Raw genomic sequence first — 17825 nt, 5'->3', positions numbered from 1 at the left:
CAGTGTGAGGGTCAGCTCTGTTCTTAGCCTCTGCCCTTTTGCAGGATGGGGACGGCCAGCCCATTGACATCCAGATGAAGAGCCGGATGGATGGTACCTATGCTTGCTCGTACACCCCGGTTAAGCCCATCAAGCACACCATTGCCGTGGTCTGGGGAGGTGTCAACATCCCGCACAGCCCTTACAGGGTAGGTTGTGAGGTGAAACCTTGGTCGTGGTAATGAAAAAGCCCAGTCCTGAGGCCAGTCTGGACTCCATGCTTGATGGCCAAGGCAAATATATGGAAAGACCCATGCTTGGTGAACCTTGGAAGATGGAGTGGCCCAAAGGGCCGAGTGCTGTAGATTGCCCAGAAGTATAACATTCTAACAACTGACAGTGTCTTTACTGGGTCCACGGGGAGAAGAATTTGATTACAGCTTTTCTCCCCGTCCTCTCTAGGTCAACATCAGGCAGGGTAGCCATCCCCAGAAGGTCAAAGTGTTTGGGCCAGGAGTGGAGAGAAGTGGACTGAAGGCACACGAGCCTACTCACTTCACAGTGGACTGTACCGAGGCTGGCGAAGGTGAGAGGGGGCTTCACCTAACTCAGTCCTTGTTGTTTCTTGGGGAAGGAAGTTCTCTTTGTAACATTTCATGGGTAATGAACTTTGAACCAGGAGATATTAATCCACCTGAATAGGTAATCGTTCATCTGATGAGCCTCTGTGTCAGTTCCGTGGTGATATCTTTGCTAATCCTCCATTCTCTCTGCAAAACCGTTATTTAAGCACCATCCCTTTCTCAGGTTTCTTACTGGAAACTTCCCAGTTGCTTTTCTGGGGTGTGAGCCTGAGCTGGAAGTGATTGCATGGGACATGCTGTTTCTCGTAAACCGGTGCTAATAAGCTGGTCTGTTCCAGGTGATGTCAGCGTTGGCATTAAGTGTGATGCCCGGGTGCTAAGTGACGATGAGGAAGACGTGGATTTTGACATTATTCACAACGCCAATGACACGTTTACTGTCAAATATGTGCCTCCTGCCGCCGGGCGATACACCATCAAAGTTCTCTTTGCCTCTCAGGTGTGTGTTTGGACTTGGGTTCTTTCCGGCCACCTGTGTTCATATTTCCTTTTTGCTTTTTTTTAGCAACAGGGAAGGTGTCTTGAGAACTCTGCCCAGTAGTTTTCCTCTCTGCTTCCTTAAAACCAAGAAGGAACAAACACACCCAGAACTAAAATTGTACCACTTTCTAACAAAAGTGGGGCCATGTAGTCAGTGGTTAAAAGCCAGACTCTAGAAAGAAATTGGATCATTACAAACTTTCATCCGGTTTTTGAATGAAACGTAATTCGTTTCTAGATGTGTTCTATACTTTCTCTGAAATGATGACCTTGGCCTCAGGCTTTAAACTTTTCTAGGGAGAGGGGTTTTGAATTTCAGATAGAATTCATATTTACATGTGATAATGAAGACAAGGAGGCGCAATACCCTAAAACAGGGAATAATGGAATCCTGGTGATTCAAATTCATCTTACGTAAAGATAGGGACCTCAGGAGAAAGTTCTGTGCCTTAAAGGTATTGGTCCTGAGTTGGCTTCATCCACTTAACCTGTTCTGCCTTTATTCTGAAAGATTCCTTTTGAAGAATTACAATCATTGCATTTATAATCAATTCCTTGCATTCCTCAAACCCTAGCTCTCTGTTGTCCCTGGAGGAATGTCCCTTTCCTTCCTCCGACCCCGTGTATTATTGTTTGGGGTTTTATTTTTGGTAGTATTTTGTATCCTAAGTACTCAGCATTTGGTGTTAAAGGCTGAGAGTTGTCAGAGTGGTTTGTGGAAACCCATCCTTTAGCTGTGATGTCAGGGATCCAGGTATTCATGAGTGACCACTGATGGCCCTTGCCTGATGCTAGCGCCTGAAGACTTGACCAGTGGTAATGGAAGTTGCTCACCATCTGCTAGAGTGGAAGTCATGCTGAGGTCTCCTCCTTTGCTTTGGGCAGAAGGCTAAGCTCAGGCAGTGGCTTCAGGGACTTTCCTACTGAGACAGTGTCTCTGCTACAGGAAATTCCCGCCAGCCCTTTCAGAGTCAAAGTCGACCCTTCCCACGACGCCAGCAAAGTGAAGGCAGAAGGCCCGGGGCTCAGCAAAGCAGGTAAGATGGCATGTGTGCATGAGGTCACCCTGGAGGCAGTGGGCATGGTTGGTCCAGGGCCATGAGTGACTTACCTCCCCCGGAGCAGGGGCTCTCTTGGGGCTCCAGTTCAGCAGGGACCCTGCTCAGCTGAGCCGCTGGCCCAACGCCAGCCCCTGTCTCCACCTACTGCCTTGAGGAAGGAAGCTGGTGCTGATGAACCAGTCAGACTGGTGCTAAAAGTGAAACCCTTCCAGCTGGGCCTGTCTCCTCACTTCACTGTCCCCTCCCAGGTGTGGAAAACGGGAAACCGACCCACTTCACTGTCTACACCAAAGGGGCCGGAAAAGCCCCCCTCAACGTGCAGTTCAGCAGCCCCCTTCCTGGCGACGCTGTGAAGGATTTGGACATCATTGATAATTACGACTATTCCCACACCGTTAAATACACGCCCACCCAGCAGGTAGGGCCCCTCCCCACTCGGTGCTGGGCTGGGTCACTCTGGAAACCGGGGGGTAATCTGTGCTCTGAGCTGCGCTGCTCTGTGACAGGAGGAGACTCCCCCTTTCCTTCTGAACTCCTCTGGGAACGCTGACGAAAAGCCTGATGGGTTCTACCAGGTGGGCCTGGAAGATTTCCCAAGAACAAGCAGGAAGCTAGTTGTTCTTTCCCACCCCCATTTCCCACCTCCCTTCTTGGTTTTAGTGTTTTACTAATTACTCACAGGGAAACAATTGCCACGCCTTTGTCCTTGCTGGCCCTTTTGCCTTAGTTTACCCTTTTTACGAGGTGGTGCAGTGGGGTCTTTCTCAAAGAGCCTTTAGTCCCTCAAGCCCGAAATGGTACTTCAAGCACTAAATTATTCCCTTTTACAAAATACAGGAATACAGACAGGATTTTGTCATCCCGGCTGCTTTGCTCTGGTTGTTTTTAGGCAATAAGGGCCTAAAAATCTACCTCTCTGTATGAATTCATGTTTACTTATTTAAAATTTTGTTTTGATTCATGGCTACACGTCTAGGGTCTGGGGAGCTTCTATAGAAAAGCCTGGATTCTCCCATTTATGCATAGCGTTCTAAACAGTCACTCCCACCCCTCTCGTTTGTTGTTTAGAGTGAGGTTTACTGTTTTATTATTTGGGCAACTTGCAATTCTGCCTGTTTCTCTATGGCAAAGAAAACAGATTAAATCTCTACTCTTAGATTGTGAGTTTCCAAGGTTAGGATGTCATGTTATATATATATCTTTTCCATTCAGAACAACCCCAGGCAAGTAGAGCCTCAACTCACAAGCAGAAACAACATGAGAACTTTGTAATCTGGTAGGAGAGTGGGGCTGAGACATCCTCATTCTACTTTGAACTCTCTTTTCTGAAGAGCAGCTAACAGCTCAAGATTGGATAAAATAAGCGTGCCTTTTGAGCTCTGCTCTTGGATGTGGTTAAGAGACTTGGGTCAGCCCAGAAAGCCGCACGGGGTGACTTTTCAGGTCGCTGCCCACAGGCGCACCTTCTTGTGGTGGTTTTAGGGATTAAGAGGCTGGAACTTTCCAGAAATGCAGCTGTTGAGTGTGTGTGGAGAGACAAGGGTGGATCCTGGCTTAGGGTGAATGCTTAACCCTCAGATTTTGGGCTGCTGTGTGAGGCACTGCGGCCCCCACCCGACTGCTGGCTCTTTGCTCCGTGACATCTGCGGGCGGCTGCTGTCCCCTGTAGGGCCCCAGTCCACAGCTCACCTGCCCGCCGTGGACCAGTGATGGACGTTGCTGGTTGATTGTGTTCTCGTTGGAAGACAGTGGTCAGAGTTTTTGCCTTAGAGGGGAGTGGACTTCTTGGGCTGGGGCTTGAAGACCCACGCAGAGGTCGAAGGTAGAAGGGCCATTATACAACGACAGTTTCCCTGGAGGATTTTGCCTTCTGTGCTTTTGGTTTTCTGTGGCCTCAGTGCCTTCAGTTTCTCACCCCAAGCTTCCCTGAACAGAGTGGTTTGAGGAGCCGGTGGCAACAACTCCCGGACATGCCGAGTCAGGAGCCACTGGGAACTGAGAACTCCACATGCTGCTGTGGAGCCTTTAGGAAACCCCCGGAGCTCACTGGGCCTCACAGGAGAACAATCCCTCCCTTGAAAGGTTATTACTGTTGGTGGCCATGGCTGTCACAGAGGTCTCTGGAGGAGGGGGCTGTGGGTAGCTTTCTCGGTCCTGTCCTCGTGGGTCTCGTGCAGAATGAGATGAAGGTCTCAAAAGCTTCGAGGGGAGAGGATAAACCCATCTGGCAGGACTTCCCTGGCGGTCCAGTGGTTAAGACTCCGCTCTTTCACTGCAGGAGGCGCGGGTTCGATGCCTGGTTGGGGAAATTCTGCGTGCCGCGTGGTGTGGCCCCAAAATAAATAAAATAAAATACAACTGTGTGGCCATCAGCAAAGTCTCTGAAATGCACTGGTGGTCACTGCTCCGACCTCCCTCACTTCCTAGCCCCCTGGGGAAAATGCATAGGCCGTTCCTTGGCTGGGGCCTCGGAGGAAACCTTGAAATGCTACAGGCCATCGCAGCTGTAAATCTCTAAGCTTTCTTCCTCCCCCTCATTAGGTTATTTAAGGTACAGTTAATTTCCTGTCTCAGTTTTGTTATGTTTTGTATAACTGGTAATGAGAATATGCTTTCTTTTATGGCACAGATGGGCTTAACTGAAAGAGGATTTCCCCTCGCTCCTTTGGCACTCCAGAGAAGTGGTCTCCTGAATTCTAGTGGGTGGTGGAGAAGGTTTTTCCAGGACCCTTGGTTAGCTGGGAGGCCTAGCCCTCGAGGAGTTCAGGGTTTGGGGGCATACCCTCGGGAAGAGCTGGCATGTTGGCAGTGCCTTGAGGGCTGAAGCAACAAACCAGCCCCCACTCTGTTGAATGTGACCACGTACATCTTACCATGAGATATTACACTTTTCAGATACGGGGCTCATTGGTTTTGTGTGCAGTGCTAATACAGCCTGGAAAGTCAACCCTCCCTCCTTCATTGATGCAACTAATTTTTGTCTTGTCTTTTCCCTCGTTCTTTATTACACAAGGAATGTGAGAAAATATTCATAGGCCAAAAGCTACACCCTTTTAACACTTGGTCCGTGACAGCTTTCAGCAGGGACTGAACTTTAGCGAGCCCTCTGTATTCCTGCAAGGAATCATCCCTCCCTCCCCCTTGCTTCTTCCCTTCCCACATCCTCTTACGTGATACCCAGACATTTGAGGTGAGGAGGGCCTTAATCTACTGAGACAGCTGTGGGCTTTCATGGAGCCTTGGTTTGGAGGGAGGGGACTCAGCCAACCATGGAGAGAGGAAGCCAGCAGCGAGTGGGCCAGGACTGGCCGCGCTGTGCCTCCATGGCCACGGGGCTGCTGGCGAGGGGACTGCCAAGCCCATAGGCTCAGTCTGCCTTCACACTGGCAACTTTTCTTTCATTGCCGTAGATGCGCGAGTTTCGATTCTGTGCAGTGGTCTCAGAACAGCCCCAGGCAAACTCTGGCAAATTCATTTCGCAGCCCAGTGGCCTGAAATCCCAGGACATGGAGACAAAAGATTTTGTTCGGTTAGAGGCCCCCAGGCCTCCCTGCTTTGCCTATGGCCAGGGCTGGGTGTTTAGCTGGGTGGGGAGGTTAACATGGCAGAGCGGCGAGAACTGACTCAGGTTTGGGTACCATGGGCATGAGGCCCCGCTCTTGCACTGGGGCAAGTGATTTTACGTTCCTGAGCTGTAGTTTCATCTCCTGGAAAAATGGTAAGGACAGTGGGAACGCCCTCTTAGGACCGTTTTGAGATTGAATTAAGGAAACGCTTAACAGCACGAGCATGGTGTGCTCATGAAGCTGTCCCTGTTGTTGTTAGCTGCTCTTTTTTGTCTGATTTCTCTGTCATTCTTGCCATGGAGCCAATAACTTAGAGAAATACATCTGAGATGCTTTCTGAATCTGCTGGAGTCTTATACCCTGTGTCTCTGGGAAGAATGAAAGACCTGGAAGGCAGGTTGAAACAGCAAGGTAGGATGTTGGTACCCAAACGTGTCCTCGGTTTTCTCTCTCATTCCAGGGCAGCATGCAGGTTCTGGTTACATACGGTGGCGATCCCATCCCTAAAAGCCCTTTCACGGTGAGCGTGGCCGCTCCACTGGATCTGAGCAGGATAAAAATTAATGGGCTGGAAAACAGTAAGTGCGTCATGAATGGTGGGGGGAGATGGGTCATTGAAGAGCAGTTACATTCCCTTCAAAGACAATTTGCAGAGAAGCAAATTCTGCCATATGAGATTTTGCAGTCAGACAGACGGGTTTGAATTAGGGCTGTCCCGTGGAGTAGCTCTGTGACCGTACCGGCCCCTTCACCTCACCAAGCCTCCGTTTTCTCATTTGTTCCATGGAGGTGGGAGAAGAATACTCATGGGAATATTGTGAGAATTAAATGAGCTAATAATTCAGGAGCTGGGTCATAGTCAGCCCTCGGTAACTGCTGGCATCACAGCAGAAAGTTTTTATGACAGAGAATTTGGGGCATGTTGCTCTCTGACAAATTTCTATTGTGCCAACACTCCTTGGCCACTGAATCCACATTAGGGTCAAACATAAAAGCCAACTTCTGGGCTCTCAGAAACCACAACTACAGTGCATTTCCCCACCCCAGTCTGGATATTCCTTTAGCTTGTCAGGTATCTTATTAGTACAAGCTCATTTAAATAGATGAAATAACTGAATGAATAAATGAAAAAGTAAAGAGAATAGTACAATATGAACACTGATGTACTTATCACTCAGCTTCTCAAGTTTGACACGTGATCGTAAAAGTATTTTTTACACAGGTCATACAAAAATCCATTTTTCATCTAAAAGACATCACGGGGCTTCCCTGGTGGCGCAGTGGTTGGGGGTCCGCCTGCCGATGCAGGGGACACGGGTTCGTGCCCTGGTCCGGGAGGATCCCACGTGCCATGGAGTGGCTGGGCCCGTGAGCCATGGCCGCTGAGTCTGTGCGTCCGGAGCCTGTGCTCCGCGGTGGGAGAGGCCACAGGGGTGAGAGGCCCACGTACCGCAAAAAAAAAAAAAAAAAAAAAAGACATCACAGACAAGAGTATGTTCTACTTGAAGCATTACCTCTCCCACTCCCTATAGGGTTAACCAAAGTTACCAGTTCAGTTTCTGTCCTTCTGCATCTGCACATACTTAGTGCCAGCAGAAAATGTTTGGCAACACTTACTTTGCACTAAAGTTACTCTGCAATACCCATAGGTCTTCAGCCTGCCTTTTGGCGTCAGCGTTATATTAGAGAACGTTCACACCTCCATCCTCTTGTTGGCATGGCCGCAGCCTGGCTGAACCTCAGTGGTACAGGGTCTCCTGGTTTCAGGGTCACGTGGGGCTCTGTGCACACCCTCAGGGCAGGCCTCTTGTTCTGTGGGTTTCTCCAGGTCTCAGCGGGACCCTCGGTGAGTACCTTCAGTGCCCTGTGACCCAAACGTACAAGTTGTGAGTGAGGCCAGCTCCCAGCTCCGGGGGCACTGAAGCAAGAGTCCGATGTTGGTTTTTGTTTCTTGGCAGCAGCCATCTCTGAGCATAAGAATAGTCACTGTCTAATCCTTAACATGTCTCCTTGTTACTCCTTTCTCCAAGACCCCGAGGGTTTTGACTCCAAACTAGGAAAAGTATGATGCCAATTAGGAAAAGTCTTTGGGATGTGGAGCTCCGAGGCCTCTTTGCTTGTTACTGTTCATCTTGGCAGGCCCTGTATTGCCCAAGTCAGGACTTCCCTGGGTTGTGGTGGGGACCGTAGGCTCCCAGTGTTTTTGTTTTGGTACAAAGTCCTTTCCTTGTTTTTGTCAAATGTAACACATGGGTTTTCTGTGGCCCTGCTTTGCAAAGACCTTTCATGTATCAGCACAATACAGAGAGTCAATTCTCAGGGCTTGCTTCAGTGCCTCTGCATTGGCCAACCCTGTGACTTTTGCGTTCTTGGCTGTAGGGTTGAATTTGCTGCCAAGAATTAGTAAATAAAACATTGGCTTCTGGGAGTGTTTTGATATAAAGTTAACACCAAAAGTAATTAAAGAAGAGACAACAGTATCAGGTTATAACTTACTGCAGACCATGGGGTCAAATGAATTTAGATCTGAGTCCCAGCTTTGTGGTCTGCTGGATATGTATATACCCCAGGCAAGTCAGTTAACCCCCGTGAGCCTCAGTTTCCCATCTTTTAAATTCCTTGGTTACTAATAAATACCCTGTAGGGTTGTGTTGAAAATGAAAGGAGATGATGTGCCGTCCTCATGCCTGGTATGTAAAATGCATTCAGTGAATGATGACTATCATTATTATTATCATAAGGAATTAATTAATGTTCTTGTACTGGTTGTTAGTGAGGCCAGAATGGTGATTATTCTTACCCAGTCTTGCCTCTTGTCCTGCATCAGCCAGTGTTTGTTGTAGAGGCTGAGAAAACGTCCTGTGTCCAAGGAACCATCTCTGCTCTCAGCTGTGTTTTTGCTGCAGGGTCAGCTCATCCCTTTGGCTTGTTTCGTTTTTTCCAGGAGTCGAAGTTGGGAAGGATCAGGAGTTCGCCGTTGACACCAGGGGAGCGGGAGGTCAGGGGAAGCTGGACGTGACGATCCTGAGCCCCTCGAGGAAGGTTGTGCCATGCCTGGTGGCACCCGTGACGGGCCGGGAGAGCAGCACAGCCAAGTACATTCCCCGGGAGGAGGGGCTGTATGCTGTGGACGTGACCTACGATGGACACCCCGTGCCCGGGAGCCCTTACACGGTGGAGGCCTCGCTGCCACCCGATCCCACCAAGGTCAGCTTTCATTTTTGTTCCAGAACTTGTCCTCTGTTGGCAGATAATAACACATAGTTAGTCCTCTGGTTCTGCCCAGCAAAGACCTTTAGAAAGGTTTTGTGATGAAAGCCCGTTCTCCGTAGTTCTCTGTCCTACAATCCAGCAGGAAGGGTCCCCTCGGCAGCTGGGTCCCACCTACTCCTTCCCTTGCTCTGGCTGTGAGGCTTTGGTGAGGGACTCCTGTCCTTCGTTTGTCAGCATGGTAACGGTACTTGCTTCAAAGTGAGCCTGTAAGGGTGAGGTCAGATGGTGAGTGTGGAGGCCTCAGTCTGGCATCTGGCACACACAGTGAGCTATTATAATGAAGTATAAAAATATATTCTGCCCATTATCATTTCTTCCTAGTAGCCCTGAATCAAGGGTTTTAGAATATTTCCAGTGTTTTGAATGGCATGAATCCTATAAAACTGTGTTATTTGTTGAATGAGAGATGAAAGCCTCATCCCCTCCCTCTTTTAAAAGCAAGTGTTTTTTTTTTTTAATGTTTGTTCGTTTTTTAATTTTTTCATTAGACTTTATTCTTTAGAGCAATTTTAGGTTTATAGTAAAACTGAGAGGAAGGCACAGAGATTTCCCGCATCCCGCCTCCCCCACTCATGCATACCCTCTCCATTATCACCATCGCCCACCAGAGTGGTGCACCCGTTATAATGGATGAACCTATGTCAACATCGTTGTCACCCAAAGTCCATAGTTTACATTAGGGTTCACTCTTGGTGTTATACAGTCTATGGGTTTGGACAAACATATAATGACATGTATTCACCATTATAGTTCAGTTTTTTATTATTCAGAATTTGTTGAGGGAGGTATAGCAGCCAAAGCAACAGTGAGGTCCATGAAAGCCATTCAGTGAGTGTTCAACCCAGGAAACCCGAGTGTGTTTGTTGGAATAGATGTTAGGTGTCCAGCTCCAGCCCTCGAGCCAAGCCTGGCAGGAGAGAGGAAAACCATGCCTCTGATGTGCCCTTTCGTGTTGAATGAGTTCACCGCCAGGTCTCCCTTTCTCAGCCGTTAGCAGCATCCACTGCATGTGGCTGTAACTCAGTGCTGTGTGTGTGACATGTTAGGCCCCAGGGAGAAGGACCACTTCATCGAGGGGTAGTTCACTGCCGATTGCAGGCTTGGCTGTTGAAAGTAGTGCCGGCTGAGCAGCGATACCAGTTTCGAGCAGAGTCTGATTTTTATTCTTTGTCCAAATAGGTGAAGGCCCATGGTCCTGGCCTTGAAGGTGGTCTTGTGGGCAAGCCTGCCGAGTTCACCATCGACACCAAAGGAGCTGGAACTGGAGGTTTGGGCCTAACCGTGGAAGGTCCTTGTGAGGCCAAAATTGAATGCTCGGACAATGGCGACGGGACCTGCTCCGTCTCCTACCTCCCAACAAAGCCCGGGGAGTACTTCGTCAACATCCTCTTTGAAGAAGTCCACATACCTGGTTCTCCCTTCAAAGCCGACATTGAAATGCCGTTTGACCCCTCCAAAGTCATGGCATCAGGCCCAGGGCTGGAGCATGGGAAAGTGGGCGAGGCAGGGCTGCTTAGCGTGGACTGTTCAGAAGCAGGGCCGGGGGCCCTGGGCCTGGAAGCCATCTCGGACTCGGGGGCGAAAGCTGAAGTCTGTATCGAGAACAACAAAGACGGCACCTATGCGGTGACCTACGTGCCCCTGACCGCTGGCATGTACACGCTGACCATGAAGTACGGCGGTGAGCTTGTACCGCACTTCCCCACCAGGGTCAAGGTGGAGCCTGCCGTGGACACCAGCAGGGTCAAAGTCTTTGGGCCAGGAATAGAAGGAAAAGGTGGGTTTCATGAAAAAGAGGGTGGCCGCCAAAGTAATGGGCTCACTGGAAGCTCAGAGAGTCAGGGCTGCAAACTCAAATGCCTGTAGGGGTCGGGCCAGGTAGAAGAAAACTCACCTGTGGTCTCTGCATCAGGGAGCGGTAGAGGGGAGCAGAGTGAAGGGGTGAGCTTGTGGTGTTTCTGCTGCCCAGCCCCGGCTTTCTGTTTCTTCACACTCCCAACGCTGTCAGCAGATTTTCCCTTTTTTTTTTTTCCCGGCAAAGCCAGAAATCTTGTTTGTGTTTTTTGTTTTAATTAATTAATTAATTAATTTTTATTTTTGGCTGTGTTGGGTCTTCGTTTCTGTGCGAGGGCTTTCTCTCTAGTTGCGGCGAGCGGGGTCCACTCTTCATCGCGGTGCGCGGGCCTCTCACTCTCGCGGCCTCTCTTGTTGCGGAGCGCAGGCTCAGTAGCTGTGGCGCACAGGCTCAGTTGCTCCGCGGCATGTGGGATCCTCGCAGACCAGGGCTCGAACCCGTGTCCCCTGCATTGGCAGGCGGATTCTCAAGCACTGTGCCACCAGGGAAGCCCCTGTTTTTTTTTTTTTTTTTATAAATGTGGAAACACAACATATTGCATTTTTGACACTTATCTGAAAAAGGTTTAAAATGTACTGCTGGCTAATACCACACTTGCTGTCTTCAGCCTTTAACCTGTCCTAGATCCCACCTTTGTCCCAAGAAGTGTGCAGGCAGTTGTGTTGTTACTTGGCTTAGGAAGAAGCTTCTTTTGCCAGGGAGATTGAAGGTGGGGAGGCATTAATATTCCTGATTCTGAGTCAGAGAAACCAGTTGTCTGCTGTCACCTAAATTAGTGTGTTCTGAAGTGCCGAGAACCTTGGCTCTTGGGTTTGCTCCTGAAATTGAGGTGACAGTGACATTCTTATCTGTGTGATTGCTCTGCAGATGTGTTTCGGGAAGCCACCACCGACTTCACGGTCGACTCACGGCCCCTGACGCAGGTCGGAGGCGACCACATCAAGGCCCATATTGCCAACCCCTCAGGGGCCTCCACTGAGTGTCTAGTCACAGACAATGCTGATGGGACCTACCAGGTGGAATACACGCCCTTCGAGAAAGGTGAGTTGACTTCTCCTTGGAACATGACCCTCGTTCAGAGCTCTGCGGGGCTGCTTCCTCCTGGTGGCTGGTGCTAACTCCTGCCCCGTGCGCTTTGACCGTCTCAGTAGAAGCATGTGCAAAGTGACTGGGAAATGTGGAAACCTCTCTCCTGAACAGAGCCACCTGCCTGCTCAGTGCCTGGCGTGCTGGCCCTGTTGTGTAACAGTTGGGCTGTGTTTAGCCTCAGCCTCATCTGAGCAGGTTATGGGGTGATGTCATGGCATGTTGCTCATTTGTGCAGTTTTTTTTCCTGAAGGGGGAAAGTTCTCCCTTAATTTTTACCTCCTATTTTGTTTATTTATTTATTTTTGGCCGTGCCACGTGGATCTTAGTTCCCCGACCAGGGATCAAACCCCAACCCCCAGCAGTGGAAGGATGGAGTACTAACCTCTGGACCACCAAGGAATTCCCTGTGCGATTTTTTAACATAATTAATTTCTTTCTTGAATATTAGGAATTTAAATTTAAAAAAATTTTTTTAATGTAAAATTTTGATAAATCATAAAAGCATAAAAAAAATAAAAGCACCATATGTCCTCATAATCTGGATATATAATCCCTGAACTTTATGGTATAGATATTTTCACTTTCTTTTCGTGGATGCTTGTCTATTCTATTTCATGGGTTTCTCTTTGTCTTTTGGTTAGTGGCTATGTGGAGTTTTCTCAAATCAGGATGGTGTGTTTAAGATGACTGTCTTGAAAATAGACTTAGTGACATTTGCTTGGAGGAGAGGCCTTACATGTGTGTTGGGCGATCGGGGGTGGTATGTGGCTGCCAAGTGCACAAAAGCGCAAATAGTTTGTGGTTTTTAAAAAAATCAAATCACACCAACTTTGCTGTTCGTTAAACCTGTTCTTTTCGAATAACATGGGATAGCACATAGACTTGACTTCTAGAGTATTATTTGCCACAAATAAGTGACTCCTGTGCAAATATGTTCCTATATGTTGTTTTGAACAGGCCTCCATGTAGTGGAGGTGACATATGATGATGTGCCCATCCCAAACAGTCCCTTTAAAGTGGCTGTAACCGAAGGCTGCCAGCCATCTCGGGTTCAAGCTCAAGGACCTGGATTGAAAGAGGCCTTTACCAACAAACCCAATGTCTTTACTGTGGTTACCAGGTAAGCAGGGTCCTGGGATCTGTGTGTTGACTCTGTAAAAGGAGTAGCCCTAAGTAGTTTAACTGCTTTCAGGAAGTTTTATAGGTGTATCCTACATATATATCATGGTCTCGCAACTTTTGAGAGGCTTTGTATTTCATATGTGAGGCGTCTTCTTCCACAGAGACATATATTACAGAGAAAGACCAAGTATGCTTTTAAAAGTACCAAAAAGCACTTGATAATAGTCATAAAACTGCTGAACAAACCAGGACTAGGTGGAAGCTACTTAACGTGATAATTCAAAAATACAGAGCCAATTTCATATTTAAGTGAAATATTAGAAGTATTCCTATTAAAACTGGTCACAAGTCTCATACCTGAATTGTACTTTCAGACCCAGCCAATGCAACAATGAAGGATAAGCATTGGAAAGGAAGGGTCGAAACTGTTTTTATTTATATTACACTGTTGAGAAACTCCCTGTGTGAGAGGTATTACAGTTGTTGAGTCTGGTTGGCAAAGTGGGATAGTTTATAGAGGGATTTTAAAGGAATTTTGGAAACAAGCAGACTGGCATGAACCACTAGTACAACTTGGCCTTTCTACTCACACTTTCCAGAGGGGCAGGAATTGGGGGTCTTGGCATAACTGTCGAGGGACCATCGGAGTCAAAGATAAACTGCAGAGACAACAAAGATGGCAGTTGCAGTGCTGAGTACATCCCCTTTGCTCCAGGGGATTACGACGTGAATATCACATATGGAGGAGCCCACATCCCTGGTAAGCTATCCTTCTGAAGGGCACCTAAAGAATTATTGATTTTTGCATGAAAGCGGGTTTGATTTTGCTTATCTCACTGAATGGGAACAACTGTCTGATATTTGCAGTAGCTGCAAAGTGAGAATTTTCCTTAGGGCTGCATCTCCAAGAATATCCCAACTGCTAAGAGGACCAGTATTATGCCAAAAAGCATTGGCTTGGAGTTTTAACTGAAAATGATTGTTCACATGTTGAAGGAGCTAGATCTTAAAGGAAAGCTGGTTCTTTACAAAGTTGAAAATCTCCACTTTATTTTGTGGTTAGTTCTTATTCATCTTATACACATCTTTCCGTTTTCCATTGACAGTCCTGGTAGCTGATAATGACACACAAACTCAAGTTCTTATATATTAATTTCTGTTTAATGATGTAGTTTGTACACTTACTGTAAAATAGGAATAATAATAATAATTTCCTGTTCATTGTATGGCATTTTAAAATTATTTATTTATTTATTTATTTATTTATTTATTTATTTTTAATTTTTTTTTTTTTCCTGCGGTACGCGGGCCTCCCACTGTTGTGGCCTCTCCTGTTGCGGAGCACAGGCTCCGGACGCGCAGGCTCAGCGGCCATGGCTCACGGGCCCAGCCGCTCCGCGGCATGTGGGATCTTCCCGGACCGGGGCACGAACCCACGTCCCCTGCATCGGCAGGCGGACTCTCAACCATTGCGCCACCAGGGAAGCCCTGTATGGTATTTTTTTAGCCCATTTTGTGACAACCAAAAATGTCTTCAGATATTGTCGGATATCCACTGAGGGACAAAATCACCTGTAGTTGAGAACCACTGCTATAAATTATTCAAACATTAAAAAAAATATGACTTAAATAGTGAAGGGTCCTCCAACTTTCATGCTCCAGCAGGGGAATCTCCATAGATTCTAGTTCTGTTTATATAGTGAAATGATTGCCACCCGACACACGTCTAGAAGGGTAGGTGAGTGTGTGGTATGGTGTGGACGGAAGTCTAAGGACTCCAGGGCTGCTCCTGAGTCACCTTATGCCTTGTCTCATGTGTGGTGAGAGCAGGAGAAACCTCGGGTGGGGCAGTGTTGTTCTGAAGGCCATAAGCCAGGATGAGACAGAGAGAGGAAGGGGCGGGCTGAGGGCCCTACTTTCAGGTTTGTGGATTGACTTCCAGGAAGCTGGAGTGTCCACGGACCACATGCTTTCCTGACTCTGTCTGCTCTTTCCCCGTATCATGTGCAAGTGTGTACACACACTCACACTCACACTCGCTTCTCCTTTTTCACATTGATCAGAAAGCATTGACATTCAGCTCAAACTCATTCTACTCAGATGTTCATTGAAGCCATAATTCATTTAAAATGACATTTCTCCTCAAACTGGTCCTTGCAGCTCTTCCAATATAGATTTTTTAATTCCTATAATCACTAGTCAGGGAGAATTCAGCCACAGACAAGACAAAGCTCCTGCCGTCTGTGAGTTTCCTGCCTAGTGTTTACAAAGAAAGAGGGCAGGGCTCAGGGACAATACAGAGCCAAGAGGACCTTCTGGAGTTTTGCAACTGTGCACTTCATGGGATGGGAGACTAGAGCTTGGAGAATGGTAGAAGGCTGTTGCCAGGGCAGATGACCTGGTGGCTCCCACCAGGCAGACGGTAGTGGGATGAGCATTTCCTGGTAGTGGAGGCAACAAAACTATTTTGACTTTATTGAGAAAATCTGGTGGATGCCATCAGCTTTGGAATTCGCCTTGCAGAAGGGGGTGAGAGGTTGGGCCCCTGTGGCTGATGCACAAGCTTGAAGCAAATGGGCAACTTGGAGCGTAACAACAGAAAGAGACCCATTTTAGGGTTTTTTCATCAGATGTAGATGGTGCCTCTTTTTTATTTTTCAGGCTCTTTTGCCTCCCAGAGCCAAATGCCAACTTCTCCTGGACCCCAGAATTTTCCCAGTCAGAGTCATTCAGTAAAGCGTTGGTTGATTGTCTTAGTGTCAGGCTTCGTAGCAAAGGTAGTGCATGAGGTTCTGCTGTGAAACATTCAACAACCTGGTAGCTTCTAATTTGCTTTCATAGAAATTCTGGTTGGTTAAATATTAGCCTGGTTTTTCCTTGCCTGACACAAACCCATAGTAGGGTTATTTTTAACAAAGTATCCTGTCTTACCCGCGATGGCTTATCCAGGTTTCCTCTGGTGGGTTAGCTGTGGTCTTTTGGTGATGAATGTTTTGACCACTGGATTAAGTGGGATGAGTGTGTCAGGAAGAAAGGCTGCTGTGATTGATTGGTCATGTCTGCCTGGAGCACAGAATGGGAGAGTGGCATAGATTGCCTGGTATCTGCCACTCTAGACCTAAAGTTACCTTGTTGGTTCTTGGCTACTTCATGCTGAGTTCAGACCACTTCCATTGGAGGCCAACTTGGAGATTGGCTTCAAAGTTAGTTCATTGCCATCACCTCTTGATACTGAAATCCTCAACTGTCTCTCTTTAAAATAAAACTCCCTTTTGTTTCACTAAACTCCAGCATGGAGCGTGGTGCTTGTCTCTGCCAGGGTCAGCCATTTATTTCAATTAACCAAGAAATCAGAAACCATTGAAGCCCTGCTCTTGTTAAAAAAGCCAGGGCCTTGGTTCTTTGTGTGATCTTTGTTATTTACCACCCCTGATTCTACAAAGTACAAATGTTCTAGGATACAAAGCAGAGAGACCTCGGCTTCTGTGGCAGTTAGACATCGTTAACTGCCAGGCGTCACAGGGAGAATGAGAACTTCTGCAAGAGATGGGTGTCGCCCCTTTGTGATGGACTTGGCAGCCTGAGGCATGGTGCTGGGGATGCTGGGGCACCTGTTTCTGGCCCACCTCTGGGGAGGTCTTACTTGGTCTCCCTTGGTAGAGGAATCCCATGAGGGTCCTGGCCCAGTTCCTGTTTCTGTGTTTAGTGCTTTTCTCAAATTCCAATCCCCCTGCCTTTCCCATGCTTCATCAGTCTTTAAAATCAATACCCTCAAAGAGTCAGAGGGCCCCAGTGTCAGCGGTGGGGTCAGCCATGCAGGGGGACCACAGCTTACACTCAGGGAGAAAGCAAGGCTTCACCCAAATGGCCAGGGAACCAAGAAGGCCATGAGTGGCGGTGGGAGGGTGGTGCTGGCTACATTGCAGGGACCAGGAGTCCAGGGGCCCCTGAGGAGCCTTTTATGGGAGAGGATGTTGGATGTGGACTGCACAGCCTGCCCACCTCTCTGCAGTCCTCTCCATGCCTTCCTTCCACCACTCAGCATCCTCCTTCAGTTCCTTCAGCAGCCCGTCTTCTCCCTCACCTCCAGGCCTTTGCACGTGCCAATCCCTCTGCTTGAAACCCTTCTCAGTGACATCTGCTCACCCATATGTCTCATATGTTATTGGAAAGCGTCCTCTGGTCTCCCAGAGACCAGATTCATTGTCTTCTGAGTGCTCCAGCAGCACCTTGTACAAATCCCCAGCATGTGTTGTATATGATGTTACAGTGACTTGCTTACCTCATCCTTCTCCTGCATGGGGTTCCTGGAGAGCTGTTAGCACTCTGGGCCCAGAACCTGGCGCCATGTCTGTACACAGTAGGTGCACTTGTGTGCACAACACAGCAAGACAGGAGAAGCTGACTGGGGCTGGTGTAAGTGAGGGCCTGGGTAGAGCAATGGTGCAATTCTGGGTGCACACAAGGCGGGTCTCCAGGCACTAGGGGGGGCTGTACTTAGAATCCTGTGACCTCTTTTCTAGGCAGCCCCTTCAGGGTTCCTGTGAAGGATGTTGTGGACCCCAGCAAGGTCAAGATCGCTGGCCCTGGGCTGGGCTCGGGTGTCCGAGCTCGTGTCTTGCAGTCCTTCACGGTGGACAGCAGCAAGGCCGGCCTGGCCCCACTGGAAGTGAGGGTCATGGGCCCACGAGGTAAGTACACATCCTGCCTTCCTGCCGACACTCACCTGCCCTGGACTGGGGCAGCCATGACCCAG

At 48.3% G+C, this 17825-nt stretch overlaps 1 protein-coding gene across 4 annotated transcripts in view; it reads left to right on the top strand.

Moving 5' to 3' along the window:
• FLNB (filamin B) overlaps positions 1 to 17825 on the top strand; it is a gene marked incomplete at its 5' end in the record, with an annotated part of 140471 nt that overhangs the window by 83628 nt on the left and 39018 nt on the right. For all 4 annotated transcript variants that reach the window (XM_079712178.1, XM_079712177.1, XM_079712176.1 and 1 more), the window contains 12 exons: positions 45 to 188; positions 442 to 565; positions 902 to 1062; positions 2050 to 2140; positions 2413 to 2582; positions 6191 to 6308; positions 8675 to 8937; positions 10183 to 10780; positions 11726 to 11899; positions 12905 to 13067; positions 13669 to 13829; positions 17593 to 17760. In XM_079712178.1, the coding sequence (XP_079568304.1) occupies positions 45 to 188; positions 442 to 565; positions 902 to 1062; positions 2050 to 2140; positions 2413 to 2582; positions 6191 to 6308; positions 8675 to 8937; positions 10183 to 10780; positions 11726 to 11899; positions 12905 to 13067; positions 13669 to 13829; positions 17593 to 17760 (2335 nt within the window). The remainder of the gene's footprint in view (positions 1 to 44; positions 189 to 441; positions 566 to 901; positions 1063 to 2049; positions 2141 to 2412; positions 2583 to 6190; positions 6309 to 8674; positions 8938 to 10182; positions 10781 to 11725; positions 11900 to 12904; positions 13068 to 13668; positions 13830 to 17592; positions 17761 to 17825) is intronic.

This window comes from Hyperoodon ampullatus (assembly GCF_949752795.1).
Source record: "Hyperoodon ampullatus genome assembly, chromosome: 10".
Classification (NCBI taxonomy): domain Eukaryota; kingdom Metazoa; phylum Chordata; class Mammalia; order Artiodactyla; family Ziphiidae; genus Hyperoodon; species Hyperoodon ampullatus.
The sequence above is the reverse complement of the archived record's forward strand: the minus strand, read 5'-3'. Positions and strand labels throughout refer to the sequence as shown.